Genomic DNA, 25,836 nt, shown 5'->3' with positions numbered 1-25,836 from the left:
ATATTTTATTTTACTACGGCGGGTACAGGTAGCACAGAGGATTATGATACCATAGGGTAATGTCCAAGTTAGAAAAAACAGACAACAGTGGAAGACTAAAACTCGAATTGTGATACCATAGGGTAACACACTTTTTCTGTGGTATAAATGTGAGAGCAATTTTTTACAATACACATGGAATTCTCTCATAAATATATGTAGCACAGTCCACAAATGCATAAGCAATGTGATTCAACAATTATGTGGGGCAAGTAAATCAGCAGGACAAAGTACTGAAACAAGATTAACTCACCTTAAGCTGCTAGAAGCAAAATGGCTTTCACTATCACACTTTGTTTGAGCCCATAAATTTGTTTTTCCTCATAGCAAACCTGCAAGCACGGTGAAATAGAAGCAGATAGCTAAAATGACTAATTTTAACAATAGTAACAGTACCTTTTATAAACCTTGTTGCAGTGTGGTTGAAGTTTTCCAACTGAGTGTAGGTACACTGAGATAGACACCACACTGAAGTTTAGTACATTATTCTGTCATGAGTTTGAAAGCTCTGATCAGCAGAGGAGATGCAACAAAATTATCATTAACACTTATGTGGATCCAAGGAAGAATGTGAGGGATACATGGAAGTTGAACAAGAGGACAGATACAACTGTTGTCAGAAGCATTGCAACCGAAATTAAATAAACCTGTAAATTCATAGTCAGTAAAACTTGTAATGCAACTGCGAGTAGGTGTCAGCCAGTTCGACACCGCAGCCACCGGGCGAAGGGCTGCTCGGTGATGGAGTCGTCCGAGAGCACCAGTTGCGGACATACCATTTCTTTGCAATTCACCTGCCCGAAAGTAGAACGGGAACCTTTTTAGGGTGACAAGAACAATCTGTTATTAAAGCAGAAAAGTGCACCAGTAGCTACATCAGCAAATTAGCTTCATTAAAATCCACCAACAGGAATTTCAGCAGTGCCTATGAGACATTGATCACTGTCCTCAACTGAGTAGACCTATAGAGCGAAGTGCAAGCAATCATTTCAGCACATGTCATGCAATAGCAACTAAAAATGTATCTCTTGAACGAAGAAGTAACTTAAATGGTTAAATTGAACAACATATAACACCACACAAATAGACCAAGAAAATAGAAGGTATCCGATTTGTTCAATGTAAACCTCAAGAACACTAACAGAAAAGTCATATGTGACACTTCCTTTCCTCTCCTCTGCAATATTGAACAGTTCTTCCAGAGTTCTATAGTTAACACCACTATTACTCTCATTCACTTCCATGGTAAAAGTCTTTCCTATTCCTATTTGTCCGTAAGCAAAGATGCATACATTGTAACCATCTAAGACAGATGTGACCAGTGGAGACGCATCCACATACACAATATTTGCTCATTAATTCAAGTTGCACATTAGACAACAGAAGTCATATAAGGTAAGTTGTTTGAACACAATAGTTTAGCACTTTTGCTGTTTTTGAAAAACATGCACAAGTAATCAGCTAGCAATCTTCTCCTTATAATGTTAAACTCAAATAATTGAATGTGTAGACTATTGTGTCTGACACGGTAATAGCTGACAGCATAATGATCATAAGGTTTTTAGCCAAACATGTACAAGTACCCAGCTAGCAATCTTGTTTTTATAATGTTAAACTCAAATAACTGAATTTGTAGACTATTGTGTCTAACATAATGGATTGCAATTGTAAAATAAACTACAGCTTCATTCAAACATCAAGTTATCACTAATATACCTTGATCATCATTCGTCGTGAATACTCTATCAAACTTAAATGTCTTTTTAGTTGTTCCGCCATTTGCATTCAGGCCTGATGACACCTCATCTTTGCTTAAGGGTCGGCATCGACAAAAAAACCTGATAAATTCCTGAAATAGTTGAGATGACAAATATAATGAGAATACAAAATACATTCTCTCAGGTAAATGTTAAGAGCAAGCACAAAGAACTGGATGCACACAGGATAATAGATACCTTTTGTCTCTTGAACAATATTATAAAGTTTCTTCCTCTTATCCATCTCTTCATAGCACTTCAATTTTAAATCTTCACACTGTGCAACTGCAATAATTAAACAATACATTGTTTATTTTATAGTTGCAAGGCTGCAAAATTACACTTCAGACATTCAAATGTTACCTAGGCCCTGAACTGCTTTGATCATATTGCTCAAATCAGGAATTGCATTCGCACAATCATGTGCTTCAAGGGACAACGATTGCTGCTTTTGTTTTATGGCCTGTGGATTAAAGAGTGAAAACTTATTCAAGTTATTATAAAAGATGACGCGATAACTTAAACTATATTGTGAAATAAGACAAGCAAATTCAGAACAACACACCACTTATATAGAGCGAACTGAAAAAACAGAATTGCAAGAACTGGAGTTATACTGGGTGAAACATCAGTGGGAAGCATACTCTAGTTGCCATGTTGGTGAGGTAAATGCAGTTATACTGGGTGAAACATCAGTGGGAAGCATACTCTAGTTGCCATGTTGGTGAGCATCTTCATGCTCGCTCACATGGATATAGGAGCCCAACATAGGCACGAATAGTGGTACCAGGACACGGGTGTGGGAACCAGAATCTGACACTATTTTTGGCTGCTTCTATATCCAGGATATCTGCTTGTTACCAAGACATAGGTGATCAGTACCAGGACTAAGGCCATAATTCCCCGTAGCTTAGTGTCTTCTTGGTTGCTTGTTAATGCGCATGATATCTGCTTATTAATGCACATGACATCTGTAACAGACAAATGTTATCAGCAAGGAACCAAGTAATGTGGAAGAGTGCTTCCAATGAACAAGACAACATAACCTTCTTCCTGACTACAACATCTTAAAAAAATAGAGTAGTGTTATCTTCTATCTTTAGCTTCTGCAAGGGTTGATTCATTCTTCATCTAATAAAAAACATAGAGAGCTTTTGTTGTCCCTCGTAAAAAAGGGACGATTCATTAAAACATCCATAACTGTGAACTCAGTATTCAAGAAAAAAAACAGCGGCTGCATTAATTGACAAGGGAAATCTTCAAATTGTTGTTTAAATTACATTCAATTAGTATCAAATCAATATGGAGTACATATAAGATTTAGCCATAGTATGTGCTTTGAACTCAGGAAGCAAACCATCTAAGCCATTTGTCCAGAAACGAAAGAATCGATTGCCTTCTTTTTCAAAAGCAATGTAAAAGTAATACATAGTTGTGGCGAGATAAAACCCAGCTAAATGTTTTCTAATCCACACCATCTTCAGCACAATGTAAGTTAAACTTAGAGGACAATAAATACCACTATAGTGTTCTACCTTCTACTAATACAGATCATGAGACCATGCAGCGGTTGATAAACAAATAAAAAGTTCTGATCACCAAAGGCGGCCGACAAGATATCTAAGCACTAAATAGATCAGAGCGGAAGGTACACATACCTTGTCGAGACCAACGAGGCCGAGTGAGGATTTGACGATGTTGGCCACCGCCCCGCATGCCATCATTGCGATCAAACAAGCAAAACCATTAGTTAAAGCAGCGTGCGGCAAGATGGCTACGCAGGCCACTAGATCTCACAAACCCCGCACGACGCGGCGGAGTCTGGTGGCAAAAACCGTCTCGCAGGGTAGCTGTTCCCAAGGCCGACGCAACGAGATGAGGGCAAAGCACACAGACAGGCATGGTGGCAACTTTGCAATAATGCACCCAGCCACAAATCGGTCAGGAAGGACTATCTTAAGGTGGTCGAGCTCCTTGGCTATACACTGTATTTCATGAGCTTGCTCTACAATAGAGCGATTATCAACCATCTTATAATCATGAAAGCTCTCCATGATATACAGGTCACTGCCAGCATCTGATGCACCATACTTAGTAGTAAGTGCATCCCACAACTCTTTCCCGTCTGTGTACTGCATATTCGCATCAACCAGACGGTCAACAAGGGCGCTAAGAACTGCATATTGGCATGGTCGTACTCTTTCTCCTGTTCAGGAGTCAGTGGACCCTCAGGTCTGCCTTTACTAACATGGAAGACATTCATAGTAGTAAGCCAGAGCGTGGCCTTGACTTGCCATCTCTTAAAGTGCATACCATTAAACTTTTTTGGCTTCAGCGCGTCGGCAAAAGCAGCCATAGAAAAACTAGGAAATTGTCTACAATAAGGTTTTTGGATTGTTGAATAATTAGACAAATTCCAAATTAAATTCCGAATATAAATCATGACCAAATCAGAAGAACTAAAATAACAAGCCAAATCAGATGATGCGTACTGATTAGACTTACTGATAGATGGCGCGCGCCAGAATCAGCAGGGTCGACGATGTCGAAGTAGCGAAATCAGCAGGGTCGACGAGGTCAGCAGATCACGAGCAGTCGCGTGAAGACGCTTCCCAAAAACCTTATTCGCCCTCTCCCGGTGCAGGATCTAGAAGACGAAGGGTTCCGGAGACCTGCTCTCCTGATCGCAGATGCACCTCTGCGGTCGGGACGAAGGGAATTAAAAGGCGGCTCAGCTATGAAGAGAGGCGAAAGCGAAACTGGGCTCCTTTTATAGGGCCGAGTCCGCGTGAAGACGCTTCCCAAAAACCTTATTCGCCCTCTCCCGGTGCAGGATCTAGAAGACGAAGGGTTCCGGAGACCTGCTCTCCTGATCGCAGATGCACCTCTGCGGTCGGGACGAAGGGAATTAAAAGGCGGCTCAGCTATGAAGAGAGGCGAAAGCGAAACTGGGCTCCTTTTATAGGGCCGAGTCCGCGACCCTCGTGCTTAACGGCCACGCGCATGTCATGCGCCCTTCGCCCCGCCCCGCCCAGGCCAGGCCAGGCCAGGCGAGCGAGCACATGTGGCTCTCCACACTCTCTCCTCTCATCCATGACTTGGTGAGTGAGTGTGGCTTCCATATTTAAGCTAGCTCTACTCCACTAGAACTAGCGATATGGTGCTATTGGTTCCACCAATTCCCTAGCCATCCACGTGTATGGGTTTTTGAGATTTTCCTGGGATTTATTAGAATTTCTTAATTGGGCCAAGCCCATAAATCCTAACATGTAGTCTAGTGATTTTTGTGTAAAAAACAACATACGTGGTTTATGAGAGATGGTATTGTGTTGAAGCTAATTTTTTTTCCCAAACTGACGGAAATTTAACTACTGATGATGTCTGTTTTGCCTAATCTTGTTGGTGAAAATCCTAGCAGATCAAAGCTAGGACATGAACGCAGTTGTCCTCGAGTGAGCGGTGCCCGGCTGCCCGCCATCAGGCCATTCACAGTGGGGGAATTTATTTGGGTTATATATTTATGAAATGCCCCGTTACATAGATGATACGACAGGAATTTAATGAATGAGAGATGTGTAGAAGGTTTCATGAGAGGTGAGAGTTTTATGATTAAGATTCTCTTAAAATATTTTGGATAATTAAAATCACTTATATTTTCATAGAAGTCCCGTTGGAATTGGGAATTAGAACCCAGATTTTTTAATTATAATGTTCAGTTGTCTAATGAATTCAAAGTTGGAATTAAAGCTCAATTCTTTAGTATTGGACTACAACTAGAAGTTCTCTCACATAATTCAAAGTCTAGACCCTTTGTATTGGCTAAAATTGTAATTCTAGTTATATCCAAACAATATATTTGTATTGCAACCCTTTTATAATACTTGGCAAATTTGGTTTTTTAAATCTAATTCAATTTTAACTTCTCTAATATCTACATCAAAATGATCTCTAATCCACAATGGTAGATGGAGGAAGAAAGTGAGAATTGTTCGGCCTCAATGTTGTTCGGCTTCATGGGTGACTTCAGCGACGACAATAAGGGCATGTAAAACTACATGTAATATGCCTCTATGGAGTTTTGCAAAACCCAAACACCCCAGATAGAGGTAGGAATTTGTCGAACGAACCACACTCCTTCGTAGACGTTAAATGGTCTTTAGAAGATGAAGTGGAAAAGTAAAGTGAGCCTGTCTCTGTATGACCCTCTATACATATTTACTCTTAATTGTATTTATGATCTAAAGAATCAGAATTGTATCGTATAGTCTCTCGTCTGACTATTACTCTTGTATACTTAGGGTTCGTTTGGCAAAGCTCCAGGTCCTGCTTCTTTAGCTCTAGATCTTGATCCTCGTGAGGAGCTGATCCTCCTGATTCTCCTAGAGAATCAGAATCATTTTTAAAACCGTTTGGCAAGTAAACTGATTCTTGTCTGCTGAGAGTTGGTGGTCTATAGCGATTGTCTGTTTTACCCTTTGCAGCTCAACTTTGTTACAAACCAATAAGTAGAATGCATATACGGAAAAAAATTATGAAACAATAACATATAAAATATTCTCATCATAGTAGTGCATAAAATGTTCTCAAATGTTTAATCCATAAATTGGCTCGTTATGTTTTTGTCCAATGGCAATTGCGGGTAATTTCGATCAAACTTTAAGGGAGGTCCATATTTGGTTGGTTGAGGAGCTGTTTTAAGGGATGGTGGAGCAGTTTTTTTTAGATCCACCTTTCTTCACAAAAACGATTCCCAATCTTTCGGCTCCACACGAGAATCAGTTTAAAAAATACCCGTTTGGCACGGCTCCTCCAGATCCTCGCTTAGAATCAGGAGCTGGAGCTGTACCAAACGGGCCCTTAAAATCGGTCCAAAGACTTAGAGTTATACCCACACCGTTCCAATTTAGAATTCATTTGACTTTTTTTTATCAAATTTGATTAGACTCGTCTTATTATTTTTTTGAAAAAAGAAAAAAAACAAAGCCATACTTAAAATATATTATACTCTAAACGATATCGTAATAAATAGTAATAATAATTATATTTTTTGAATAAAACGAGCAGATCAAATTTAGGGTAAAAAGTCAAATAAATTATAAATTGGAAGGCATGCTTTAACAGTAACGGGTTCGTTGAGAAGAATAGACCGCGCACGCGCCCGCGAGTCCATCTTCGATACGCGCGCCGCCCTGGATTCCAGGATTCGGTTCCCCGAATCCCCGTACAAAAACAAACGCGAGTCGAGCCCGGCCGCGCGCCCGCGCCTATTTAAGCCTAACCAACCCCACGCAACTACGCAAGCCAGGGTTTATTAGTTCGCTCGCTCCTCCCTCGCCACGCACGCCGCCTGAGTTCCATCCGCCGCCGCCGCGGTGGGCACGCAGCACAATGGCTATGGTGCAGGCCGGCATGGGCCTCGGCCGCATCGTCCTCCTCATCGGCGTCGGTGCGTAACGCCGCCGCCCCATACTCCGTTCTGCACTTGCTCTTCGATCGCCTGATCTGCTGCATGCTACCCCATGGTTTTACTAGATCAATCGAGCTAGCCTTTATTTCCTGTGCTCAGTAGTTAGTACGCGCGCGCTCGCTCGCCGTTGCTCACGCCCACACGCGCGCCTTTAGTTTTTTTTCTCCTCCTTTCTTTTTCTCATCTACCATCCGATACGATCGATCGTGCAGGTGCTGTCGGCGGCCCCATCGCTGTCCGCAGCGGCAAACTCGGCGAGCTCCTCCGCGATCTTCAGGTGCGTGGCGCGGCGCGCGGCTCCGATCGATCTACCCATGCGGCGTGTTTGCATCGTGTGCTTGAATTCAATTCTGATCCGCGTTTGATGATTAACTGATGATCCTGGCGTCGCAGGAGTCTCTTAGCGAGAAGGGGGCGGCCGCCGTCAACGACGACGTTAACACAGTGGTACGTCACGCGTGCATCGCGCAACGCCCTGCTTCTGCTCGTACATGAAGAGACGCAGCATGCGTGCACGGTGCACCTTGTGCTAGTAGTATAATTAATGTAACACCATGTTTTTTGTGGCTTTCAATCTGTTTTATTTAGGTGGCTAAAGCACTTGCTCAAATGACCAAGGAAATTAATCACATCGCGACAAGAATCTCACAACCGATGATTCATGTTGATACAGGAAACGGAGTAGGTCTGTCACCATAACTATATATACCGTGCTTGAATCTGATTGTTCGGCTGTCAGGTTCCTGTCTTACAATTACATATGTACCATCCAATCATGTCTTAATAACATGCATTGTGCAGGCTTGGCATGCATATGCTTATGCTTTACTAAATCCAACCCTCATATTGCATGAGCACAAACTGAAAATATCTTTAATTTATTCTTCCCCACTCTAAACGTTGAAATCCCGCTACTTTGCATACAAACACACGCACACGTAAGAACGTGTGTTAAAGTAAACCTGTAAATGGAACGTTCTTTCCGTGGGATATAATATCAGTGAATTGTCCACCTCTTTTTACCAGCTTAAGTTTTTTTTATTGAACTTGTTTGACACCAAAATGAGCCGGCGGACTGTCCGGCCCTGAGGGCGCCGCCGGCGATCTTCCGCTGCCCCTGCGCACGCGCGGACAGTCCGGCCCTAGGGCGCGGACCGTCCGGCCGTCAGGCAGGGAAACCGAGCTCCTGCACCAGGTCGCGGACCGTCCGGCCCTGCGCCGCGGACCGTCCGCGCCTGACCAGAGAGCACCGCCGCCTCGCGCCAGGTCGCGGACCGTCCGGCCTTGGGTCGCGGACCGTCCGCGCCTGACCAGAGAGCACCGCCGCTGGTTCTCTTGAGTAATTGGCGCCTCCAAAAAGGTGTCAACAGAACTGATTGTCGCATGCAACTTAATAGAGTATCAAAGCCAGATATTTTGAGTTCAAACCCTAGTTATTAACACAATTAAATAAAATAATTGTTGTTTGCTTCTATTTCACGTTTGATAGCTAAGTGAGCCTCAATATGAGCGGGAAGTGTTGAAATATACAATAAGTGAATTGTCCACCTTATTCTACTAGCTTAAACTTTTAGGTTAAATTAGTTGGTGCATGCAACTTAATACTTTTAAATTTTTATGTGTAAAATTTATATGGCACTTACTCCCGAATATTCAACTGACTGATTAATTTCTTATAACATATTCTATTTTTCTTTGACAAATAAGCCAGCAAACGTTGATGTTTTCCCAAAAGTCTTCGTAGACCTCTTTCCGATGAAAAATCTTTTTGTGTAATTCTAAATGTGAAGTAAGTCTCCGTATCTTATTGGTGAAACTGAATACTTGAAATTCAACAGAACCGGGCATGTTTTTTTCTTTCTGAATATACTCTAAACCGATGTATTCTGTTCTCGTTGTAATGAAAATGGAGACATCCTCTAAAAAAAGACTTTATGTGTAAAATTCGATATGTCTTTTATTTAGACCGGTGTGTAAACATAATTAAAGCCCTCGTTAAGTAATTTTACCTCTTTGCAGCTGCATCAGCTTTGATAGTACCTGCTGCTGCTGTTGGGACAGTCGGCTATTGTTACATGTGGTGGAAAGTAAGTCCCAACTGATGTTGATTCTTTTATTCATCAGTGACAATCCCATTGTATATTTAAGTAAATCCGCATGTCCTGAACACCCTTTCAGACACTCAATACCAATTACTCTTCTTTTAGAAATAAAACAAAATGTGGAAATAGGTTTTTGCCTTCTTCCATGTTAAAATATCTATGTGTGTCACTGCAGTCAAATGGAACTATATATATAAAGTCTACTACAATCCTAAAACCTAGCTAAGATGTCATAGACAAATTGAAACGCTAAAATGTGTTAAGCCATTTGCTATTTATTACTTGAGTTTATCCTGTTCTGCTTGTCTACAAGCTTTGAAAAGGGTTTGTTTGTACTCTATCTGTTGCCTTTCAGGGAATCTCCTTCTCTAGCTTAATGTATGTCACTAAACGTAATATGGCCAATGCTGTTGAAAGCATGACTAAGCATCTGGAACAAGTGCAGAGCTCTCTTGCCGTAAGTATTACCACCACCCGTTTTCTAGCAAAATAATTATCCCATTTTCCTTGAATGAACGTTATTTGTAGATTCTAGACAGCAGTACGGCAGTACCACAACTTGTACTCACTATTACTGACAAATGGATAATAATACTCTTTACACACGTATTTAAGCGACTATTATTTTCCTTGAATTCGTAGGATAGTAGTGGCTCATTGCATTAAAGAAGAGCAAGTTTTAGGCCCCGTTTGGTTTGAGGGACTAAAGATTAGTCCCTCTATTTTAGTTCTATTTAGTCCCTAAATTATCAAACGTCTCTCAAGAGGTGACTAAAAGAGACTAAACCATATAAATTCCACTTTTTGTCGCTTATTTATTTCAGTTGCTTTAATGGTGAAAGAATGCTAAAGGGTATTTTAGTCCTCTTATGATTCATTTAATGCATTTTGAATACTTTTAGTCACTACAACTAAAAATGGTAGAGATTAAACTTTAACTTTAGTCTTCTAACTAAACTTAAGTCTCTGGACTAAAAGAACCAAAATAGACCATGTGCCCCTGAAAATATCATGAAAAGCCAACAACAGAGCAACTCAAGGACGGCAGATGGAGGCCTGTCTAATAAATTTAGGTGACTTGAATATTAAACCGCGCAACTATATCTAGTAAATTAGGTGGATGCTGAATTACAGTTTAACTGAAATATTATCTCAACAAATAAATAATATTCTTTTGTACTATCTTTGGAGATTTGTAGTCCTCATTTGTAAATAAGCCTTGATCTTATTGTTTATTAAAAAATGTCTGTATGATTAGATATTTTCATCAATCATATGGTTGAAGTGTAGAATTTTTTTTTTTTTTTTGCTTTGATTAGCTTAATGAATGTATACCACTTTTCTTAATTAGTTTGTGGGATTTTCAAATGATTTGAGCGTATTAAATGCCACAACTTGTGCAGGCTGCTAAAAAGCACTTATCACAGCGCATTCAGAACGTGGATGATAAATTGGAGCAGCAGAAGGAGATTTCAGTGCAAATAAAAGATCAGGTATTTTGGTTCCGTATCTTTGCTGAAAGAGAACCCCAGATGTTTCGATGTTCATTCAAACAGCAAGAACAGAACCGCTGTGAAGCTAGTTTGCATGAGTTATTTACAGTGAACTATTGTCAAAACCTTACAGTGAACTGAAATGTTAATATGTTATTTTTGCATCTTTTATTGGTTATACAAACTCAACTGCTAATGCGAATGAGCTAGACGACGGAGTCTTTAGTGTAATGTGGATAATCTCATATATCAGTTTTTTTTCATTCAGGTTATTGATGCAAAATTGAAATTCAAGAACATTGGATCAGACATGGACAAACTAAAAAATATGGTTATGGGCCTGGTGAGCTTATATTGAACTTGCATTGCTTCATACTAGTCTTATAGCTTTTCCAGTTGTCTTAGCATAAATTTATCTGTTGTGCAGGATGATAAGATGGATTCGATTGAAGCAAAACAGGTAAACTCTATCCTTATCGGTGCAGCATTGGCATACTATTTAATTTCTCAAGCTTTTGTGTTTTGGATCATGGATTCAATTTCTTATACGATACTGGAAGTAGAGGATTCCACTGTCCTTTTCCATGATGACTAACAATATCTTATCAACAGAATTATTCATGTGTGGCTGTGGATTATCTCTGCCAATTCATAGAAGAAAGGGTTGACAAGCTGCCGGAACAGCTGGTAAGTGTGCCCATTTGGCCATTTATGGTGCCAGCATTTTTCAGTCTTCACGTCTTGTTTCCTACATTACTATTGTATAAATCTTATAGGTATATACTTCGATAGTAAGTATGGTAAACTATTCATTTCTTGTTTCTTGGTAAACGACTATTATGGCCAATATAAAGAGCTCATTGTGCTGGTAAATGTTTACTGTGCATGGAAGTGCACATAGTAAAAAAATTGAGCTAGACTTGTTTTTCATGTATATTTCATTTACAGTACATTGCACTTTCTAATCACAACTGAACTAAAACATGATTTTTTTCAATATATCTATAGCTCCTTTTTTTCATACCGAAACCCAGGTATTGTCTCCATTTTTTTTTTTGACAGTCAACGGGGGAAAGATTCCCCACTTGTGTTTTTTATTTCCCATTCTCTTGGTGCCCTGAAAGGCTCAAACGTTTTTACAGAACCGGCATGGGCCGGGTTGGAGGTGTTTGTGGAAATATAGCTGATTACATTCTAGCGTTGAGAACATCGATAGCCAGGCTTCTCGCACGCCTGCTTCTTTGGACCAGTGTCTATAGCTCCAATTAATAGATTCTGCTTCCGCACTACATTGTTGGAGGGTTTGGTTGAGGGAGACCATTTTATTGTCTTCACATGACAAGACTATCTCCAACAGACTTCTTATCCCACTTCCTATCACTTCATATTTCAAACTCTAATTTAAAAGCAAGTCAATCTACAATACAAAATACTACTTTGCACGGCCGTTTACATGGTTTGACAAAACCAAATGCCAAACTGGCAGAAAGAAAGCGAGGAGGACAAATTTGGTGTTGGTGTTTTTGAGTGATAGATCCCTGGGAGCATGAGCAATGCATTCTAACTTCCAAGTGGTGGTCATTATTTTCCTCAATAGCATTGCTGGTATCCGAAGGTCATTTTCGTCTCATTCTCTTCTCTCCATTCCTTTTTCCCAGGAAGGATTGCAACAAACAGTGAAGCGCATCGGCTACAGGAGCCCAGAGTTGCCGCCGGTTAGTTCTGTCACTTTGCTTCTTAGTCGAACTGTTTCATTGAAATGCCCGACGTAATTATAGAAGGAAAACCACTTCATTTTGCTTGAGGCTGACGTGGAAATCTCTGTTTTCGACAGGGGCTGGGAGGGCTCCAGCAACTGCTGGCCACCGGATCAGCGACCCATAGCAGTACAAGAATGCTTCGGTCAACAGGCGCTGCACGTCTGATTCTGCCTTGACCGTGAGAGAGATCAGGGCAAGCAATGGATGCATTTACCCACGCCCTGTGAAATTTTGTATAGGGAAGCACCTTGGTTTAGGCAGTCTGGTAGATTATATGTGACTGTATTTATGTTTCTAATTTCAACGGTATTAAAGATATGCATCAAAGGTATCAGAATGGTTCTATAAAGATGACGCGTCCGATCAAATTGCTCCGCGGCATAAACTTTGCAAAACTTACCCAATCAAATTACTGTATTTAAACTTTGCAAAACTCACTCAATCAAATTACTCCACGGCACAAACTTCACTAAATTCATCAAATAAATTGCACACAAACTTAACCTATCATCAAAACGAACAGTTTAGATTGCTGGATAAATCTCTCTCCCTTACTCAAATCCAACGAACAATATTATTTGGATCATCCATCATACCGCTCCTTCCCACGATCTCGTCGTCGCCGCCGTTAGCCCCTCCCTTATCTAGGATAGTAGCGTTAGCACAGACTGTATACTGGTTCCAGTAAATATGAGATATCTCGAATAGTAATCTATGCAGAAAGACTATATGAATACATGCCACATGAAGTCTTGGTTGAGCCAGACCTTCCCAAAATAGATCACACCTTCCCAAGTTGAAGAGCTAGTAAGCCTTGGTTGAGCCAACCGTGAGTAGAGATGGGAACGTGTTGGGTTTGGATCGGTTGGAACAAAAACCAGCTCGTGATCGCACCATAAAGTCTACCTAAATCCACCGGCAGGTGCAATTCCAAACCCGCACCAAACTCATCGGGTTTCAGGTGCGCTTTTAAACAATAATTCAGCTATAAACAATTAAGTACCAACAAAAATGTAGTTCTCACGTTGAGCAACAACAAAACATTTCATAAATCATTAGTCAAATTTTTACGCAAAATAAAGAATAAAGCAAATCTAAAGTCAGGTACGGATAACTCGCGGGTTAAAATAGAAACCCGCACTTACACCTGTGAAACTTTAGGTCGGATGCGAGTTACACCCGTAGATCAATATCTTCACCTATATCCTCACCCGTCGGATCGAGTAACCGTCGAGTTTCAGGGTTACGGGTTAAATTATTATCACTAACGGTGAGGTTTAGCCCACCATAGAAAAATAATCTATTCTTCATTCTATTCAGTTTTAACTAAAAATGATTTAATACCTTTAACTCATTTCGATCCCTGTGCAAGATTGAGAGAAAAAATAAACTAATTTTTTTCTTTCTAATCTCCAACGAAACTAGCACTAAACGAAGCATCCAACCCCTTGTGGCCATGTCCGCGAGCGCGCCTAGAGATGACAATGGATAAAAACCCGCTGGGTATTACTTGTTCAAATCCATATCCGCGAAGAAAAATAAGCCCGCTAAAAAACTCATACCTATGACGGATATAAAATTTTGACCAAACCCATACCCATCGGGTTTCGGGTACCAAACGGGTTTCCCATACCCACTAATGTCAACATAAAAAATAATTCATCATGTAAATGACAATCAATACATTAATAAACTAGCATAAAAGGAACAAATGATAACTAATTTTAGACTAAAATTTGTTACATAAAGTTTATTTTAATTAGAACATATTCAATTAATAATATTATAAGACATATTTATAAGGAATGTTGATTTTAAGGCGGGTTTTAAAAACACATGGGTTTGCGGATATGAGTAATGGAAGAATAAATCCATGCCCACGTACGCGTTGGATTTTTATTTGAACCCATTAACAAACTTATGAATACAGAAATTGACTCAAACTTATACTCTAATAGAGAAAATCTCACCAGATTTCGGGTAGCGGGTACCCCTTGCCATCTCTAAGCGGGACGAACGAACCCCGAATCATTATTCAGTACCCACCCCGATACCCGATGGCGCTCGCCACGCTGCTGGCGCACCTCACGGCGGGCCGCTTCGGCCGCGTGCTGGCGCTTACGAGCGGCGGCGCGCCAACTGCGTCCGCCGCGCACCGCGTTCTCCACCTCCTCCTCCGCACCTCCCCGCCGCCCCCGCTCCCGCGCCTCGTCGCCATCGCGCGCTGGTCTCGCGCCCACTTCCGCGCGCCGCTCCCGCTCCGGCTCCACGCGCTCCTCCTGGCCCGTCTCGCCTCCGACGGCAGCCTCCACTCTCTCCTCCGCTCCGAGCTCCACGTCCTCGCCGCGGGGCGCCTCCACTCGCCCGCGTCCATCCTCCGCGCCCTCCCCGCTTCGTCCGGCCCGCTCGTCGCCGACATGCTCGTCCTCGCGCTCGCCCGGGCCTCCCAGCCGCTGGCCGCGTACGAGGCATTCCTCCTCGCCGGCGCCGACTGCCCGCGCTACCGCCCTTCGGCCTTCTCCGTGAACGCCCTGCTCGCCGCCCTCGTCCGCGCCGACCGGGTCGACCTCGCCGACCGGGCGTTCAGGGCGGCGCTGCGGCGGCGCGTGTCGCCGGACTTGTTCACCTTTAACATCGTCATCTCCGGGTTCTGCAAGACTGGGCAGCTCCGCAAGGCCGGTGACGTCGCCAAGAACATCAGTGCGTGGGGGGTGGCGCCCTCGGTCGCCACCTACAACACCCTCATCGACGGTTACTGCAAACGCGGACAAGTTGGAAAAATGTACCATGTCGATGCGCTGTTGAAAGAGATGATCCAAGCTGGAATTTCTCCTGACGTGGTCACATTCAATGTGCTGATTAATGGGTATTGTAAGGAGCCCAACATTACAGCTGCAATCAAGGTCTTCCAGGAGATGAGACAGCAGGGGATTCCTGCGAATGTGGTGACATACAATTCACTTGTTTCAGGGCTCTGCAGAGAGGGGAAGGTGGAGGACAGCATCAAGCTGGTGGAAGAGATGGAGGAGCTGGGGTTGGCATGCATATTGTCTACCATGAACAGTGTGCTGAACGGGTTTTGCAAGAAAGGCATGATGGTGGAAGCTGAGGGTTGGGTTGATGGCATTGCACAGAGGGGCATGAAACCCAATGTGATTACTTACAATACCTTGGTCGATGGATACCGGCGGCTTGGAAAAATGAAGGAGGCAGCGGCAGCCAAGGACGCTATGGCAGGGAAGGGGATTAGTCCAAATGTTAAAACTTATAATTGCTTGATAACAGGGTTTACCACTAGTAGGGATTGGAGAAGTGTTTCAGGGCTTCTCGATGAGATGAAGGAGAAAGGTGTGAAAGCAGATGTTGTCACTTATAATGTGCTCATTGGTGCGCTGTGTTGCAAGGGTGAGGTCCGGAAAGCAGTAAAGCTCTTGGATGAGATGGTGGAGGTTGGTTTGGAGCCAAAACATGTGGCGTACAATACCATTATAAATGGGTTCTGTGAGAAGGGGGACGCTCAGGGTGCCCATGAAATCAGGCTTAGGATGGAGAAACGTAAGAAGCGGGCAAATGTGGTCACATACAATGTGTTTCTCAAGTACTTCTGCAAGATGGGGAAGATGGACGAGGCTAATGTGGTACTGAATGAGATGTTAGAGAAAGGTCTAGTTCCAAATAGGATCACTTATGAAATAATAAACTCAGGCATGATAGAAAAAGGTTATGTGCCTGATATAAGTGGATATGCTGCAGATGTTTCTAAAAACTTGACATCTTCCTGAAAGATTTGTTCTTGTAATGTGCCAATATAGCTTGTTAGAACTTGCTGTGATGTAGGCTTGAATCCTTATTTCTGATAGGACATGTTTTGTCTTGTCTTGTTGGGTGTGGACTGTGGAATTGTGATTACTTGTTGAGATTAGGAATTTTGATCCTTACTTTTTGCGGTCATGTTTTGCCTTGTCTAGTTTTGGGTGTGGGGTTATAATTACTCGTTAAGAACTTGAGTTAGAAATCATTATTCTTATTTCTTCTACGTCAGTTTTTGCCTTGTCTAGGTTTGTATGTGGTCCTTTGGTTCATCTTGGGTGTATTGCGGGAATGAACCTGTTCGCAAATCATATCTCAGTTGTCTATAGATCTTCTGCTTCAACTACCATAGTCAGTTAACTCTTGTGAGTCAACAAATGTTTGTGAGGTCCATGTTATTTGCAGTCTTTTCAAATAATTTAGTGGTTTAGCTTACATGTGAGAAATTCATCTTTCCAAGATAAATTCTTCCATGCTTCAATTATGGGTATTCAACAATACCTGCTGGCTATCACTGTTTCCCTGTTTTATGAAGAAAAGATGTTGCTAAATAAAAACTTCTCCATCAAGTGTAAAACTTCTCCATATGGTGGGGCAAGGGTTCGGGGGATTTTCTCAACCTGCGTGAGAAGATCTTCTTAATGTAATGTTGTAGGGACGGTCTTACCCTGCAGGTCGAGTTTTTTTGTATATTATTATAAAGGCTGCAGAGAGTGTTGATTGTTTGTGTACTTATGGTGTATTGCTATTTCATCATGTAACATGTGGAGCATTATATGCTGGATATGATGATTAATGAATTGGTTTTATCCTGTCATTACCCGAAATAACCATTGTTCATAGTTTATACAAAGATATCCTCAAAAAGTTTCTTCTCTAGTTTTTTTTGGGTACCGCTCTGTTTGTTTCATTTCCAGTTCAAAACTATATTACTGTGTAAAGCTTGTAGATGACCAAAATAGGGGAACAATAGTGGAGGTTGACCTTGTTGCGTTAGCCAAAGTTCATATTTTTACAATTCATCTGCATACAATTCCTGGAGTTTTCCTTAGTTGTATTGAATTAGAGCATTTTTTTTCCAAGCACGCTTAGGTCTTTTACCCACCTGAAACACTTGTTTTTAATTATTACTCATATGCTGCATTTCCTTTAACACAAGATGATTTACATAGGATGCAACCACAGCCTATATGCAAGATAAAGGAAAACTTTCTGGTTATCAGTTATCACTGGTATATATGGTAACACATTCATGACTATCTTGGTAAAACTGCTACCCTGATAATTTAACTTATTGAAACCGTTTCCCATGATGTCAAATATACAGTCATAGTAATATATACAAATGTACAAGCAAGTACTATGAAGTTTATTGACTAATGAATATTTTTTTATTTCTATATCCTCAATCTTCATCATTTTTGTATTCTGATGGGATCGAGAGATTTTGTCTGTCATAATAGAACTCTCTGTTTTTTTAAACAATCTCATTATATATGTGAAATCAACATTATTACGATAGGCATTGTTGACGTACCTCGATATCTTTTGTCGCTAGTTATCTATGAAGGTGTAAATAAATTCGTGAACATAATATTCACAAAAAATGTTATTTTCCGGTGTCAAACACTAAAAGCAGAAAAAATATAGATTATTATTGATAAATATCTTGCAAGATGCACACTAAACTTACAGAAAGAATTAAGAATTTCCTTTAGGTCTGACTGCTTTTGCGTAGTCGTGTTCATGCTCTACGTAACGATTACGGCATTACGCAAATGATTGGTCCTTGGTGTATTGGATCATTTAGGTTTAGGGGGTTAAGTTCGAATGGTAGGCATTGCTTATTAAGAAGGCACATGACTTCATGTAACCATTCCTGCTGTAACCCTGTGGTTGGCTGTCCATGGATTGGCTTTTTCATTAATACTAAACATGGAGAGTAAATTAGACTATGCATTTAGTTACAAAAAGATATGGGATACAAAAAAGTATGTGACACTAACTCAAAATTGTAAGGTGAAAGTATGTATTACATAAAACATTACTTATGGAGAAAACTTGAACAATCTTTTGAGGACATCGGTGAAAGTTTCTAATGGTTTTTTTTGCTTACGTACCCGTCCGCATGGTGTATCTCCATCCGTAGGTAGGCACGCAAGGTAGCATTCAATATATATTATTGAATCACGTACAAGAGATGATAAACACTTATAAAACATAGCAGCTGAGGAGAGATGTCAAGGGCATTCTGATGTTCAAGTATATCCTTAAAATCTAGTTACACCATGTCAAGGCTTTTATAGAAGCCAGAATATTTTATAAACACGCCAAAACATATTCTATCAATGGCTGACTTTTTTTTGTATCTGTCATAAAATCTACATATTTGTATTGGTAAGTCTTTCACCTACTACTAGAGGCGTGTGTATGTCCATGTTTTATCCTGTGATGGCACAATTTTCTTCAAGGCCCCGTTTGTTTCATTGGAATTGAATTTCATTTTAATAATTATAATTTAGACAAAACTAATTAATTTCATATATTTATATATGTAATATATTTGTATATTATCTTAAATCATATGAGAGAGATAGTTATATGCTACATTCATGTTATAACGAAGCAAGTAGAAAAATATGCTACAAATTATACATTGGAAAAATAACATGTAAATCTATAGAATCAATTTTCATCTCTCATCTTATGAATTTGAGATAGGCTTACATAATAACTTTGGAAAGTGGTGGAACGTCATATTCTAAAAAAATTGCCTATTCCAATAATAAGATTCTAATTTCTTAAAATAAAAGGAAACAAACGGGACCAAATGCTTTTATGTTCTTTACTTGCGATATGCTCTCTTAAATTTTCAGCCGTTACTTTTTACCATGGCACCGTGTAGCAGTTTTGAGGAAGCAACGACGACCTGCTGAAGCGGAGTGTGCAGCGGTCCAGGAGAAGGCAAGCCGCACAGGGTTGGAGCAAATGGGCCGTGTGATTAGGCTAAAATAGAATGGGCCAGACAAAAAAAATATACGAAAAGTTTGACTCAAGTATAGATTTCCAAATCAAGCCACTCCAGCACGCATCTGGATCGAAAACTAACAGATACATGGACAACAAACAAGGCCGGATGTGCCAAAAAAAAACAATATCAACTCTTTTTAGGAAGCAGGAAGAAACAGAACTTCGCATGAGTAGCTCTTGACATCATCAAACCAGACTGGGTACCGGCGCACTAACACAGTAACACTACCATACAAAATCTGATTCCTTCGAAGCAAACAAGCTGCACTGCAGTCACATGTAAATTTTACAAAGATTGAGGCCTTTAGGCTGTTCTGTATTACAAGATCATTTTCTTCTTCAAAAAAAAGTATAGCTCAGGTGCGCCTATGCAACCGAGCACCCACGCCCTACCTACATTACACTGGAAGTCACTTTGGTCCAGCTTTACCGAATGAATCACGGAGGGTGACAGTTCTGTTGAACACGAGCTTCTCAGGAGTGGAGTCCGTGTCCACGGCGAAGTAACCTAGAATCCACATCAAAGCAAGACAATCAGTTGAGTTGTGAAAACCCATCGAATGGCGTGTACCACAGGAAGTTCTCTAGCTCTGAAATTACCAAGCCGCTCAAACTGGAACTTGTCGCCCAGAACTGCAGTGGCAAGCGATGGTACAGCATAAGCGTCCTTTATCACCTCTTTCGAGTGCGGGTTAAGATCACCAAGCCAATCCTCCAATTCAGCAGGATTCTGTATGGTGAGCAACGAAGATGTTGGTAAACCGAACTCCAGTGGAGCAAGCCCTTGAAACGGCAGTAAGATATTAAGGGGTGCAATACCTCTGACATGAACAATTTCTCGAATAGTCTTACTTCCACCTTCAATGGTTCGACACCAGGTGCTGGCTCAGCAACCCAGTGCAGAACACCCTGTATAAATCGCAAGCCAAGTCAGTCATCTAGATTGCATTTTTTTTAAGGGGCCCAACTAGATTTATCTTGAAAAATATCTAGATAGCAGAATCAAACCCAGATTTCAAGAAATTCCGGTGAACTGTTACCTTAAGTTTAGAAGTCTTCAAAGGATCATATTCTGCTCGAATTTCAACAATATCATCAGGAGTATCACCATAGATAACGTCTGTGCATTTTATGGGGAACGCATACCTAGTAATTTAAGGGACCATGTCATGTTACCATCATATTGAGTAGCTGCAATAGATAAGCAACTAGATTCAGATCAACCTTCTCGGAAAATGTACCTTAGCATGACAGATTTACCAGGGGCCAGCCCATAGTAGTCTTTTGAGTCCTTAAGGCGAAAATCAGTTTTCTCAATGTAGACAGTTCTTGAGAACGGAAGCTGCAATAAGAAAATTTAATACAGCTATTCAGTATGAAGATTTGATGTCCAGTGAACTTATTAACTCCTTATTGCAGATTTCACACAGCATTTGGGAACGGAAGTTGATGGCATTGTTCTTATGTCATACTCCCTTTGTCCCAAAATAGTATTCGTTTTAGCTCTTATTTTATGTCTATGTTCAAATAGGTGATGATGAATCTAGCACATATATAAAACACATATATAAAACACATACATTAAGTATCGTATCGTTCTATTAATTATCTAAAGCGAATTTTAATTTGGGACAGAGGGAGTAAGTGAAATGAGATGTACCTTATAGTGAGAGGAAGCATCAGTATCAGAAGCATCTGGCCACATTTTCCCATCAAGGTCTAGTACTTTTCCTTCTTCCAAGTTAGTTATTACCACCTTAAGTTAAAAACATAATGAGTGATAGTGTTCTACAAAAGGATGACTTGATGTGGAACTGGAACTTAAAGCCAAACCTTTAGAGGACGCAAAACAACCATGGTTCGAGGGGCTGTTTTGTTAAGCTCTTCCCTGATGTGGTATTCTAGACGATCAACACGAATTAAGCTGTTGTCACTGCATAGAAAATACAACAAATGCATAAGAAAAAAAAACAGAATAATAGATGACAGAGCATCCATAACAGGTAACATCAACTATGTATTTCTACCTTCTTGTTATCCCGATTCCACGGATAAAGGAATTTATTGCGGTTGATGATACTCCCCGCCGCCGGAGTCCAGCCAGTGTCAACAAGCGGGGATCATCCCACCCATCTACCCAGTTCTCTGTCACAAGTCGATTCAACTGCAGCACCACAAAACAACAAGTTCAAATGAAAAATGGTATTAAATTATTGATTATACGTCATAACATCAAATAGTATAGAACTGGTCTCGTTTGGCTTTAGTAACATATATATACCTTTCTTTTAGACATCACAGTATTTGATATGTTTAGCCTCGAATATTCCCACACATATGGTTGATAAAGACCCAAGGCAACAAGTAGCCAGTAGTATGAAGGGCGGCGTATGTCAAACTCAAGTGTGCACAGCTAACAAATAAGAAATAACAGAATCAGTTCCTGTATCCTGTTATTGTTAAACCAACTCAAAACTATTTGGAAAAGAAAAAATAAGAAAATTACCGAATGCGTGATGTTTTCAAGAGAATCCACCATGCAATGAGCATAGTCATAGCTCGGATAGATACACCAATTATCACCAGCATGTGGATGAGGGGTGAACTGTATGTGCATAAACAATTAGTTCTGATGTTATATATTGTGAAAATTAATAATCAGTTGAGCAATGTCACTTACTTTTATTCTATATGCTATTAAGTCAGACATATTTTTGTTCTCATTTTGCATATCCTGCTTCATTCGGAGAGTTGCTGCACCCTCCGCAATCAACCCACGCCTCATGTCTTCAAATAAATTCAATGACTCTTCAATTGGCCTATCCCTCCATGGACTATTCATCTTCTTTTCCCTGTACTCCTTAATTTCTTCTGCAGTCTGGTAAATTATATACAGTCAGCATGCACTGCAGGCATTTTATTTCTCAAGGACTCAAAGTCAATATTCTTCTTTCCTATGGTGCAGCAGATCGGCGCACTTCAATCACTACTAGAGCAAATAATGAAAATGTGAGGTGAAATGTACCTGATGATCCACATAGGCTAGCCCTTTCCGAATTAACTCAACAGCATGCTCATACAAAGGTTGGAAATAATCACTCGTGTATGTTACTTTGTAGGGTTCCCATCCCATCCAATGGACAATTTCTTGAATGTGATCTATGTATTCTTTCTTTTCAGCTTCCGGATTTGTGTCGTCAAACCTGTTGTTCAAATAAACAAAAAAAAAAGAGTTGATCAGCTGAAGCAATTACAATGCCTTAAAACAAATCAAGCAAAACTGAGCACAAGTCTCACAGCAATGTAAGGTAAATAAATCTCATATAACCAAGACAAGCAAAAAAATCCAATACCTACAATAGAAGACCTATAAGGAAACAAAGATGAAAAGGAAAACTCTTGTAATTTAATTTTATACTGTAATTACAGCGCCAATTAACCCAAAGCAGCATTAACAGCAATGAATGTTTGTAGAAAGGTATGTTAGAGCAAACCTTTCCCGTTTCCCAAAAGAAATTTTATTACCTAAGGTAGCAATGGCCATTTCGCTCCTTAGCCAGACCAAAATCGATAAACATAGCCTATGTGATGAAGCTTGTAAGCATATACACATCGAATTAAAAAAATGTGTCCAAAGACATGCATTTATGAAGGAGATTCTCAAAACCTTGGCATGACCAATATGAAGATATCCATTAGGTTCTGGTGGAAAACGGGTCATCACTTTTCCTCCAGTTGCCTTGAGATGTTTTTCCAAAATTTCCTTTGTGTTATGTGCTCTCCATATGTTCCCATCACTGAAAAATATTTCTGTATGAACCTAGATCATAAAAAGACATCAGAATCACTGAATAAAACTTATTATGATGGAGAAAATAAACAAATCAATGAGCTGATCAATGCGCCAGAGTGCCACAACTATGACGTGTATGTCAGAGAACAGTGGAGCATACCTTAAAGTTTTCCTCTGGTTGGGGAAATATAGTATACGGGTTCAATTCCTCCTCAGATGGTGGGGCAGTAGTGGCAACTGCAACTTTTTTCTCCTGCATTTTAAATAAACCATATCTAAGTGGTCCAATAAATAAAAAGCACTATTTTAAAGTTTAAACTTGGTACACATGATTGCCAACCTCAACTTTTGCTGTTTTTTCCTTCTTCTTTTTCACTGGTTTTATACTGTCAGCTTCTGTCTTTGGACCTAGGATTTCTGCAAGCCTCTTGTCAATTTCCTCCTGTACAAGCAGGATATTCAGATGTTCAATACAACTAAAAAACAACTGAAACAAATCAAGTAGTCTGTATAGATAATTGCTGTGTACCTTTACTGCCTTAGCATCACCCCAGGGGTGTCTCTTCCTAACCTGTCCACATAGCATACCAACTGAAGAAAAGCCAAAAAGGACAGGATTAAGGATTAGGTCCAACTATCATTCCTCAGGAAATTACTGAACTATAGGATAAAAATTGCAAGCATGAAGATTTTGGTTCGTAAAAGTGTTTGCAATTTATCATTCAAGTTGAATCGGAAACCAAACCATTTATGTGATACCGCTGCTCCTTTATAGCTTCCATATTCTCCTCAAGAATGTCAGTAACAGTAGATTTAATTTCCTCAATAGAAACAACCACGCCTGCAGACACAGCATTGTGGTAGTTATAAGATGGCCAGGTGATATCAACTGAGGTTAAACTATTAACAATAGTGTCAGCTTCTTGTCCAAAAGTCAAACTTGCCTACGGAAGTCACTATTCTCTTAGAATCCAGTATTTCAGATGAAATGGGCACAACAGACTAAGAATAACCATTACATGAGAGCTTAGCAAATATGTTTCCTTGGCATCAGAAGAACAGACAAACCCAACAACAGATTCAGGAAATTGTAAGAGTTATGTATGGCATGGATTATAATTAGAAGAAGCATATTGATACAAGCCATCCAAAGGAAACATACCTACACCACATGCTTCTTCAAACTTGTCCACATCTAGAGAATCAGGACCAGTATTAGTAAGAAATGAGAGGGCAGCATCTAGCTGTGCAGGGCTCTTTATCTGAAAAGAGAAATTTTCATGTTCACATCATCAAGGCAATGAGTGGTGATTGGTGAAAGATGGAAAACACTTTGTCGGCACCTGCAAAATCAATTAGAAGTCAGAAATGAAGAGGGGTAAAGGATCTACCTTTGTTGACAAGACATAGCTAATAAGGACAGGGCGATGAACAAGTGCATTAGTTGGGTACTTGGTGGCAACCTGTTTCACCATAAGTTGAGTTATTTACACATGAAAAACCCTCAACTTATACCTTTATCATGAAGTCATGATTCATTGGTCTAGGTGCTTACTGCATATAGAAGATTACCAATTGACTTGTCACATTCCTTTATACCAGCCTGCCAACAGGTCAACAAGACCAGTGGTTAATTAAAGGGGAGAAGACAGCACATTTTAAAGAGAGTGACAGTGTAACAAAATGTTAGAATAATAATTAGATAACAGCGAGGTTTAAGCTAGGATAAGTCAGTGGAGAAAGGGTCAGTAACAAGTAGACATACGATGTCTGAATTCCTAGCATGTAACATTTGTCCAAACAGCAAGGTGATCATATAAACGGCAGCACGGACAAAATGTTGCTGCAATAGAACGTGTGTGGGTAGCAGACTTGCAGAACGAGGAACCAAATTATACGCTACAGTTTAACAGCGATCGGAGCTGGGAGCTGGGAGGAACTAAATTGGGCAGCACGGATTCTAGCATCATATAACATATGCAAGGCGCGTCGAACACTTGTGCAGCTAGTCTGCATCCAGAATCACAACGCCAAATCCCACACCAGGTGGAACAAGTTAGCACAACCAAAACCAGACCCGCCAACAATAAGAACACAGCACCCGCCGAAAAAACTAGTGCGGCGAGCGCGAGCGGACGACGGGGGGTCACCTCAGCTATGACGGCGGCGAGGTTGGCGGTGACCTTGGCGTTGACGAGCGCGTTCTCGGCGGTGCGCTGGTCGAGCCCGAGCGCCAAAAGCGCCTCCAGCGGCAGCGCCGGCCCCGCCTTGTCCCCGTCTCCCCCTGTGCCCATCCCCTCGTCCGGCCGCAGCAGCAGCAGCCGCACGCTCCCTAGTCCCTAGGGTTTTTTTAGGACTCCGGCGAGAGGAAAGGCGCAGAGCCCACTGCAGCGGCGCGAGGAGCTCGTGAGTCGTGCCGCGATTGGGATTAGAAGGGTGTGATGTGGTTTTGGACTTTGGATTAAACCCAAGTGAAGAGCACCAGCAGTGTTAGGGTACGTAAAACATAGATACTGTTCTCCAAACACTACATACATGTAAGAAATCCCTCCATACAACCTGATGTATCGAAGTAAGATACGACT

The 25,836-nt window shown here is 40.8% G+C and overlaps 3 protein-coding genes across 3 annotated transcripts; 2 read left to right on the top strand and 1 right to left on the bottom strand.

The window, feature by feature from the left end:
- The first annotated feature begins 7,095 nt into the window (after positions 1–7,095).
- Positions 7,096–12,967, top strand: LOC100277536 (uncharacterized). Its single transcript, NM_001151067.2, has 12 exons — positions 7,096–7,242; positions 7,476–7,540; positions 7,657–7,710; positions 7,852–7,948; positions 9,283–9,350; positions 9,721–9,822; positions 10,769–10,858; positions 11,127–11,201; positions 11,286–11,318; positions 11,471–11,545; positions 12,517–12,573; positions 12,693–12,967. Exons 1-12 carry the CDS (start codon positions 7,185–7,187, stop codon positions 12,792–12,794), a joined length of 876 nt encoding a protein of 291 aa, NP_001144539.1. The 5' UTR covers positions 7,096–7,184; the 3' UTR covers positions 12,795–12,967.
- A 1,752-nt stretch (positions 12,968–14,719) lies between these two features.
- On the top strand, positions 14,720–16,449 carry LOC100216886 (uncharacterized). Its single transcript, NM_001367566.1, has one exon. The coding sequence runs from the start codon at positions 15,036–15,038 to the stop codon at positions 16,398–16,400; it is 1,365 nt and encodes a 454-aa protein (NP_001354495.1). The 5' UTR covers positions 14,720–15,035; the 3' UTR covers positions 16,401–16,449.
- Positions 16,450–19,704: 3,255 nt separating this feature from the next.
- LOC100280365 (Glutamine--tRNA ligase cytoplasmic) lies at positions 19,705–25,783 on the bottom strand. Its single transcript, NM_001367124.1, has 22 exons — positions 25,402–25,783; positions 24,807–24,854; positions 24,643–24,714; positions 24,414–24,513; positions 23,997–24,092; positions 23,781–23,842; positions 23,592–23,693; positions 23,412–23,504; positions 23,126–23,278; positions 22,984–23,039; positions 22,484–22,661; positions 22,139–22,336; positions 21,965–22,063; positions 21,740–21,871; positions 21,486–21,622; positions 21,292–21,391; positions 21,119–21,214; positions 20,700–20,800; positions 20,499–20,604; positions 20,278–20,367; positions 20,059–20,188; positions 19,705–19,966 (listed from the first exon to the last, which is right to left on the bottom strand). Exons 1-22 carry the CDS (start codon positions 25,543–25,545, stop codon positions 19,869–19,871), a joined length of 2,391 nt encoding a protein of 796 aa, NP_001354053.1. The 5' UTR covers positions 25,546–25,783; the 3' UTR covers positions 19,705–19,868.
- Positions 25,784–25,836: the final 53 nt, after the last annotated feature.

The sequence above is a fragment of the Zea mays genome, chromosome 3, assembly GCF_902167145.1.
Source record: "Zea mays cultivar B73 chromosome 3, Zm-B73-REFERENCE-NAM-5.0, whole genome shotgun sequence".
NCBI lineage: Eukaryota > Viridiplantae > Streptophyta > Magnoliopsida > Poales > Poaceae > Zea > Zea mays.
Note: the sequence above shows the minus strand (reverse complement) of the source record. Positions and strands in the feature narration are given on the sequence as shown.

Bases quoted from the DNA above. Each gene is read 5' to 3' on its own strand.
- LOC100280365 (NM_001367124.1), bottom strand. From the start codon at position 25,545: ATGGGCACAGGGGGAGACGGGGACAAGGCGGGGCCGGCGCTGCCGCTG. The intron at 22,662-22,983 runs GTAATAAAATTT...TTTGAACAACAG, and splicing joins AATGGCCATTGCTACCTTAG to GTTTGACGACACAAATCCGG. The intron at 21,392-21,485 runs GTAGAAATACAT...TTTTCTATGCAG, and splicing joins GGAATCGGGATAACAAGAAG to TGACAACAGCTTAATTCGTG.
- LOC100216886 (NM_001367566.1), top strand. From the start codon at position 15,036: ATGCTCGTCCTCGCGCTCGCCCGGGCCTCCCAGCCGCTGGCCGCGTAC.
- LOC100277536 (NM_001151067.2), top strand. From the start codon at position 7,185: ATGGCTATGGTGCAGGCCGGCATGGGCCTCGGCCGCATCGTCCTCCTC. The intron at 7,949-9,282 runs GTCTGTCACCAT...ACCTCTTTGCAG, and splicing joins TGATACAGGAAACGGAGTAG to CTGCATCAGCTTTGATAGTA. The intron at 12,574-12,692 runs GTTAGTTCTGTC...TGTTTTCGACAG, and splicing joins GGAGCCCAGAGTTGCCGCCG to GGGCTGGGAGGGCTCCAGCA.